Below are 8,570 nucleotides of genomic sequence, written 5' to 3' on the forward strand. Positions count from 1 at the left end.
ATGAGTTGTAAACACAGATGTCGTTTTGTAAAAGATTAATTCTATTAACTTTAAAATATTGCAATTCCACAATATGCAGCTTGTGTTAAAGAGCTATTACTTTTCTGGCAATGCTAGGATCTAAGACCTGTATTAAAGTCAGATAAACAGTTTATATCCAAAGTTTTAAGCAATGATTTTTCAGAGGTGGTATTTCATGTTAGTTTGTCCTTACATTGTGCTGTAAGGATGCCGTTGCCTCTTCCCTAGCTTCTAGATTTACTAATTTATAAACTCATTAGATCTAGATTATTTTAGACAACATCTGAGCCTGTGAAGCATGTCCTTGAGGTCTGCACATTCCCACCAAAGGAAGGCAAGATATTGATACTGATTATGCAGTTTGTCTACAGTTCCTTCCCCATATTGTCTTCTCTGGTATTCAGACCAGCAGGTCAGCTGCTGTGGAGACAGTGTAGTGGGGAACACAAAAAAAAAAGTCAGTCGTAGTTGAAACTTGTGAGTTGCTGTAGTTCTGTGATGGCAAACAGAGAAACAAAAAACAAATGTTTTTTTGTCAGAACTTCATTTTCCTTTCAGTTGTTTGTCAGACTGCCCACAGTGCCAGGCCTTCTGTGTGGCATGGTCCTGGATGTCCTTGGTGGGATACAGAGGCCTCACTGGAACACCACTGTTTTCCTTCTCAATATTGCTGTGTTGTCACTTTGTATCTTCATTACTGTTGTCTTGCATTTAATCCTTTAGTTTCATCTCTACAAGGTCAGTTTATTGCTAGTCTAGTTGCAGGTGATGTTCACATGTTCTGTAAACTAAAATGCTACCAGGAGTGAAATAACCACTTTCTTCCTATTGTTATCTGACAATCTGTCTTGCTTTATCAGTAAACCATAAATTTCTGTGAAGATGGGGCACTAATCCCACAAGAGTAATGTGAGTCAGTCATCTAATTTTGTGTACCATGATTTCAACATCAAAGACAGTGAATTCTTCAAGGTGTAAACCATTGAAAATACAAACAGGGTGGGGAGTACCCCAGGGCTGTGTGGGACTCTGCAAGCTGGGAAAGCAGATGAAATGAGCACTTCCATGGCCTTATTCGTTGATGTCTGCAGTTCTGTAGAAGGGGTCAGTGTTTCCAGGCCAAAGAGAGTGCTTAAGAATTTGTACACACAATCCTTGAATACAACAGTGGGTTGCAATCAGCTTTGTAAGACTGCCAGAAAACTCTTCTTTCTGACCAGAGAGCTAATGTAAAATTAAGGAGAAATCTGTTAGGAGATTTGACAGGCATTTCAGTCAAGACACAAACTTTGATTGCTCCACATTTCCAATGGTGAACACTGGAACACATGAGTTTTTTTCAAGGAAGAGGGGAATCATGTGTATGCATGTATCTCCCAGGTAAAAACTGGGTACTTTAGACTATTACAATATGCCTGTTCTTCAGTTGTCTTCATGAACAGTCAGCAGTGTAAGTAGAGCAGAAGTTTTGCCTAGGGACCTTTCTAGGAATATTTGTCTGTGGAGGCTCCAGGAATTCTAAAATTAGTACTTTCTTCTTTTTAGTCAAAACTCCTACTCCCTAATAACATACACTATTACCATGCAATGCCTTTTCCAGTTAGGAATATGCCTTAGCATTTTGTTTTTAATGTGGACTGCTGCTTTTTACTTATGCCATGCGAGAGCTGTTAAGTGTTGAAATTTGTAATTCTTTATTATATACCAAATTCTTTTGAGTTTCAAAATTATAGCATGCATCATATAACGTATTTGTAACTGTCACAGAGTTATAGGTGCTATTATTTTGTGAACTACTGGATTTATAGTTAGCTTGGTCAGAATAATTTAAACTACTGTGACATGATCTTCAGATTACAAGATTACTGATACTGAAAAACAGTATAAAAACTGTACAGCTTCTAGAATATTCTGTGCTTTTCTTTTGTAATTTGAGAACAAAATTTGAAACCATGCTAGCTTGGACATGCAAATAAACTGAGATGGCACAGAGGAGACAGTTTTAGAAGTCCATGGGAACTCTCTCAGTTCTGTTTTAAAACTCCTGTTATTCTTGGAAGTGAGATACTGAAATAGATTGAAGATTGTAATTGGTACAGGATCAAAGACGGAAACTGACATGCAGAGAGTTGAGTTTTGTGTGTTTTCATCCCAGAAAAAGTTTAATTGGCATATATGGGGCTGATGCTCCTAAATTTGTTACTCCATTGTTAAAATTGAGTGTTGCTTTCTTTCTAGCTTATCTTTCAGCAAATTGAATACTAATGTTCATGCCAGTCATACAAGTGTATTGAGTTCGGCAGCATAATCCAAAAGCAAAAAATCTTTCCCTGCTTTTAGAGGCTTAGGCTCAGAGGCCTCAATTTTTCTAAACAGACCCTCTTTTTTACAAAATATAATTTTTGTCACCAGTAATGCCACCGTTGTACTACCCTGGCATGGTGCATTCACAGCCATGTTCTGGAGGCCTGGTACCTCTAAATGTGTGTTTTATTAGAGCAGATGTGGTGGGTGGTGTCAGATGCCACTTAGCCCAGTGCCTGTCTCTGACAGAAGCCAACAGTCAATGCCTGATGCAGAGACAAAGAACAGATAGGGTGGTCCATCCCTGGAGCTTCAAACTTCTTTTGGCTACAAAGAAGCCCTTAGCTTATGTAATAAAGTGTTTATGGTGTAAAGTTGTTCTGTCTGGTGTTGGACACAACATGCAAGTATGGGTGGGTAAAATGATGATTCTTCCCACTACCCTCACCCCCTGGAAATCTAGTGTAGTCAAAAAAATACAATATTGTATTTCTGTATCAAATGTCCTTTTAATGTCAGAGATACACTAGCAAGATAATATTTTTGTTTTCTTGCATATCTGTCCACCTTTCTATTATGTATAAGAATGTGTACATTTCTTTTGTAGCCACGTCATGAATACTTTAATGTACCAGTGTACTAAATGGCTTCATTCATCATGCATGCAGAATTTCAGAGGAGATAGACCTGTGACTTACTCATGACAGAACATTATCATCAGCTTGCTGAATCCAGTCATCCTGAATCTAATAGAATGCCACAACCATTCTCTGCTGTTGTACTTTCCTCTTCCCCCTCTGTTTTACAGTGTTGTCTCTTCACATGTCTCATTTCAACAAAACTTGTGCTTGTTGTGGCATATGGTTTAACTTTTTTATTGTGTGTAAGCTTGAAGTCTTATGCTTGAAAGTTCTGTAGCATTTTCTGAGCTAAACATCTATATACTGCAACACCTATAGTATAACACTGGCACCCACGTTTATCTTTTAAATAGGTTGTGGTGGTATTTAAACATACACATAAAGTCTGTAGGTGAAGTTAAGACCTACAGAGAAAGTAGTGAAGTATCATGTGAAATGTGTATACACACAAGTACTGAATGATGCTGAATGAAATTCTACCTAGACCATGCATCTTAATTAAAGGTGCAAATAACACTATCCCTTTCTGAAGACCGGCACAATAGTGTGACTGACCTTACAAAAAGGAGGGAGGCAGAATTGATTATGTCAAAAAGAATGATGTGTAAATCTGAAGTTAAAACACTTGTATTTAAATGTGCAGAATGCTCTTATGAGTAATTTCACAGTTACTGCCACTGAAAGAGAGAACAATATCATTGCTTTCCAAATGAATTATGGAATCATAGAATCATTAAGGTTGGAAAAGACCTCTAAGCTTATTGAGTCCAACCATTAATGGCTAGGATTGGAAAGTCCATTAACAGTATACTTGCAATGTGCCTTCTTAAACTGGCATTTCCAGTTTAAAATGCAGGCTGCCTTGTGTATTGGAGCACTGATTCTGAAAATTGTTTCCATGAATTATCAAGGAGGTGGTTCCTGAAAAGAACCACAAACAAGCCAGCTCCATGTACTATATGTGGTAATGCACTACCTTCCAAATGTTAAACTGACATAAAAATGGGAGATTTAGGGTGTTAGACAAAAGATCTGGATTGGATTTGCAGCATTCTGAAATCTTAGAAAACAAGAACATAGGAGTGGTTTTCCATTTCCAAGTTTGCCTTTTTTCTGTAAGCCATTAACAATGTGTTTGGATGTCTGGTTAATGCTGCTTTAGCCTGCATTATTTCATGCCTGTTGGCTTAAAATGCTGTGCATTGAGCTGTAATGAGATGCTGTTTTTCTTGTTATCTGTATACAGCTGCTTGCTTCTAAATGACTAGGTAATGAATTAGCTTTTCTGGCATGTTTGAAATAAAGTATTGCATGCACTTTTGTCTCATGTGAATGAATTTTTTTCCTCATCAGTGTTCTGATATTTCAAATTTGTGTTGTTTGCCTTGGGTGATTCTGAGCTGCAGGTAGTGTGTGACACTGCAGAATTCCATAAGAATTGAATTAAATGTTTGACACTCTAGTAAAACAAATAATGTGAACGAAATATAATTAATTCTATTTGTTTCTTAAAAGTAATAATTATTGAAGTTATTCCTCTAGCAAAATACATTAGCCTCTAAGGTGTTCCTTGAGATCATATTGTTGATGAGCACATAAGAAGGCACATCTGTCTCAAGGTTGCTGCTTCAGTAATTAAAAAATTAAAAAAAAAAATTAAAATATGTCTGAGTTCTATGGGTGATGTATCTGTGGACAAGTAGCTAATGTCCTTGAAACAGGTTGCTTTTAATGTAAATCAGTGACCTTGATTTACTTGAAGAAACTTAGTGTTTAAGTATATGCCTGCTGAAAATAATCTCAGACTTTGAATTGGCAGTGAAAACAGAAATAGTAAACTGCTCTAGAAACAGTGGCAGCACCGCTCTGTATTTCTTCATAGCTATAAAGAACTTTATTTTCAGGTCCTGTTGCACTCTTGAGTAACTCTTAAGTACCTGCTGCTGTCTAATAAATTTAAAATTTAAAAGTGAATTTATTTCAAATGTTTTGAAGAACCTGAAATGCTTGAGAAGTTGTATTATTGTAGAATGCTCTTGAGTTCTGGTGCCATAGTGAGTTAACAGTATAGGATTTCTTGAGTAAAATGCTTTGGTGGATACGGGAGGGGTGTGTCTTCTAAAATGAAGGCAACAAAGTAATCTGGGAATATAGAAAAAAAGTTATATTAAAAATGCTACACAGCCATTTCTTCATTCAGGTGCCTCCTTTTGGGGATTTGTTAAAATACTTGTGTAAATCTTTAATCCTGCCATCCTGTCTGGCTTTGTCAAGGTCACTGCAGTTCTAGGAATATTTAAATACTGCATCAGTGGAGGGAAAAAAAACAAGCCAACACTATGTCTTTAATACACCAAGTATCTTGTTTTCATATTTAACTTACCTTTTTATTGCAATTTTTATTTGCTGCTGGATTTTAGAAGCCATCTGAAAATGCTGAGATGGCCTGTTCCGAGCTCTGAATGACTTTTGAATGAAGTTGCTTAAAGTATCATAGCCTGTTCCTTCGCTGCTGAATCACCTGAATGATGATAGTAAACTTGATCACTTTGTGCCACATAGTCAAGGTTGATAGAATGTTTTGATGTTATTTGCAAGGTTTGAGGTATTTAATTTTGTGTTTTACCGACATTATTTTTCTAATAAATATTTGCAAAGCAGTTGAAAAAGAATTTGTTGGCTGCTTTAACTGTTATCTGCCTTTTTTTTCTGCTGCATGACATGTCTTGTTTTAGGATGCTAAAGTAAGTTTATTCATACTCTTGATATTAAAGCTTTTGTTTCGATATGGACACAGTATCCCTCCCCTTTTATTTAGGAAGGCATTATTAATAGTTATGGAAAGGCTCACCCTAATGTTTCTAATTTAAACCATTTCTTTTCAGATGTTATGGAAGTAATGAATACAAAACTGATGATAATGCTTTGGAATTTGGTATTGAACAACTTTCCCTGAATCTAAGGGAAGCTTTCTAAGATTAGAATTAACCTAAAACGTTATGCCTGTTGTAGAATAATAAAATTCCTGTCCTAAATAATCCTCCCTCTTTGAAAGGAATCAATTTGACACCAGGCATACCAAGGTACCATGACCTGGTTTTATGCATTAAGCATGTTATCACTGTATAAAAAAACAAAACAAACCAGAACTCTTTTATAAGGATTTTAAGGGATACTGTATCTTAGTTGCATCAGTAGTTTCATTCACCCATTTATTTGTTACTCCCAAACAGATTTTTGAGACCCTTGAGACAATTGACCACAAAATTGGCTGACTCCATTGCAAGATCCTTCCCCATCCCTCCCCAGTTCGTACCTCTGTTACTCAGTTCTGATTTGTACCCTGCTGCTACATCTGAATTGTTTTATTTTTATTATGCTTAAAGGCAATAAAATCTACCAGCTATTCCTGTGAACCATGGCAATCCAATTAACAGCTCTGTGATAAGTGCAGCTAATACCATGTTTGCAAACTGCAGTGCTTCCATGTTTTCGTGTCTTTTCAGCTTTCTTTCAATTCAGCATCTTCCATACTAACTCATGTACAGCGCCGCTCAGTAGAAACTGTTCATTTACTACTGTCTCACATTTTCCCTCCATAGGAAGCAGAGACCCCACGTAGTGTACTTGAAGAAATTGGATTGACATAAATCTTCTCTTCAGCTGATGCCATCTCAGTGTTTCATACTGTAAATGTTCACTGCCTTCATTGTAATGTTTAGCTAATGGTGTAAGATGCTGTTTGTCAGTATTACTGTTTTGCTAAGCTGCTTCATTCAGGCCTACAAGAAAAATACTTTTTTTTTGAAAAGGGAACAAGAAACCTAAGTTCAAAATTTATAAATAAAAGGAAATTAGATTTGAATTGACTCAATGCTTCCCTTCACTGCATTTATAGGAAAATTGCATTTGACTTCGATAAGTCTACTTTTTTTTATAAGCAAACTTGACTTCAGGAAATAAATATATTGCTATGACATCAGCATAGCCTACCTAAATGAAAAGAAACTACATGGACAACTCCAAATATGAAATGTTACGGTGTACAAATTGTGTTTATGCAACCAAAGAATTTGTTCATCTACATTTTAGTCACCACTTGTGATAATTCTGCTTATTTCAGTTATTGCATAAAAATTGGAAATATCTGTTTACTACTGAATTTGTCATTATACCAAAGAATCCTGCCAGGATCTGCATATCAATCTGGTAAAAAACTGTTAAGGTGATAACTGCTTTTCTAAGAAAACTGATCAACTCACTAAACATGAAGGTGTATTTTAGTGTAGCTACCTTGAGCAAAACTGTGCAAGTTATTATACTCCAAAGGGAATGCATGGAGGAGAAAAGGAAAACCAGCCCAGACTGAATAAGGAAACTGTTTTTAGGTCAGATATTAGCTTGACCATGAACACAAGAAAGGAGGTCAGCTTTCTAACTGAATAGAGAGATGCATAATGAAAATGGAATACTTTCAAGGATGGGAAAGAAAAAGCTTTATACAAGGGACCTTTTATTGTTGTCTTTCAAAGTCTACCAATTAATGTGTACTTATTGGTGTTTTATAGTTACGCTTTATTGGGTGTGTAGGTACCTTTAGGACACAGTAAGTGTCAAAGTCATTTAACTGCTTTTCTTGATCAACACGTTAAACATTTGACACATCCCTTACAATACTCCTGCATGATGTACAATTGAACCAACTAATTTGCAGTGAGAGCCCTTAAACATTAGATTTGTATAGTATATTCACTACAAATCATGTAAACTGATATCCAGTAATATTTTGACAGTGAGCACTCTCAGTAATTATGAACTGAACCTGTTTCACTTGCAGAAATGTGATCCATGTGTGGTTTTTGAGGAGACAGTGGGAGTTTACACCTGGGAGTAGCCAAGTTCTGTGGCCTGTCCCCATGGAGAGGGTTTGTCCCCTCCCTCTCCACCCAGACACCTTCCCCTAGGAGTTTTGGCTTGTTCACCTGAGTAGTGCCATGTTTTCACAAAGCTTAGCTCCGGCAGTGCTGCTGGCAGCAGCACTTCTGTGGCCAGCTGCAGAGGGGGTTCAGTAGTATCCAGCCAAAAGGAAAGTGCAGCGTTGCCACTTCTGAGGTCCCTGATCCACACCCCAGCATCAGTCCTTGAGGCAACAGAGCGGCCAGCTGGGGCTGGGCTGTGTGTGCCGCTCCTGTGGCAGTAGCTGGGTGGTGCCTGTGAACTCAAGCCATTAGAACTTGTCCACGGAAGCCCATTCTAGGACTTAGACCCAGATTCCAGATGACCAGAGACAGTTTCTGTCCCAGGGCGTTTCTCCAGAGCACAGCAGGCAAGGATAGATGAGGGTAGAGGGGTAGCAAAAGGACCCTGTGTGTGAGATTGAAGTGGTAAAATGGATTTAAGTCAAAGCAAAAGCAATTTTATATGTATTAAACATGTTTTTAAAGTTTACACTGTCACTTGTATGTGCTTGGCTGGATTAAGCTTTGTTGTGATTGTGACAAACTGTTTGACTTCTGTCTGTCACATTGGTTTAGTTGTAATAAATGTCCATTTTTACACCATTGCTGTGTCTATATGTAATTAGTGCCTGTATTCACAGAGGAA

At 37.3% G+C, this 8,570-nt stretch overlaps 1 protein-coding gene across 5 annotated transcripts in view; it reads left to right on the forward strand.

The window, feature by feature from the left end:
* AP1S2 (adaptor related protein complex 1 subunit sigma 2) overlaps nt 1–8,527 on the forward strand; it is a 30,924-nt gene extending 22,397 nt beyond the window's left edge. For 2 of the 5 annotated variants that reach the window (XM_005516659.3, XM_005516658.3), the window contains one exon: nt 6,569–8,527. Coding sequence is in view for 2 of the 5 variants with exons in the window: in XM_005516658.3 (XP_005516715.1) it covers nt 6,569–6,616 (48 nt within the window). In the remaining 3 variants the exon portion in view is untranslated. Of the gene's footprint in view, nt 1–2,932; nt 5,639–6,568 lie in introns of those variants that run through there. The other 3 variants (XM_014248966.2, XM_005516660.3, XM_088051759.1) reach the window with 2 other exon arrangements.
* The last annotated feature ends 43 nt before the right edge of the window (nt 8,528–8,570 follow it).

This window comes from Pseudopodoces humilis, chromosome 2, assembly GCF_049639895.1.
Source record: "Pseudopodoces humilis isolate 2021_Gansu_Grassland_sample_001 chromosome 2, ASM4963989v1, whole genome shotgun sequence".
Taxonomy (NCBI): domain Eukaryota; kingdom Metazoa; phylum Chordata; class Aves; order Passeriformes; family Paridae; genus Pseudopodoces; species Pseudopodoces humilis.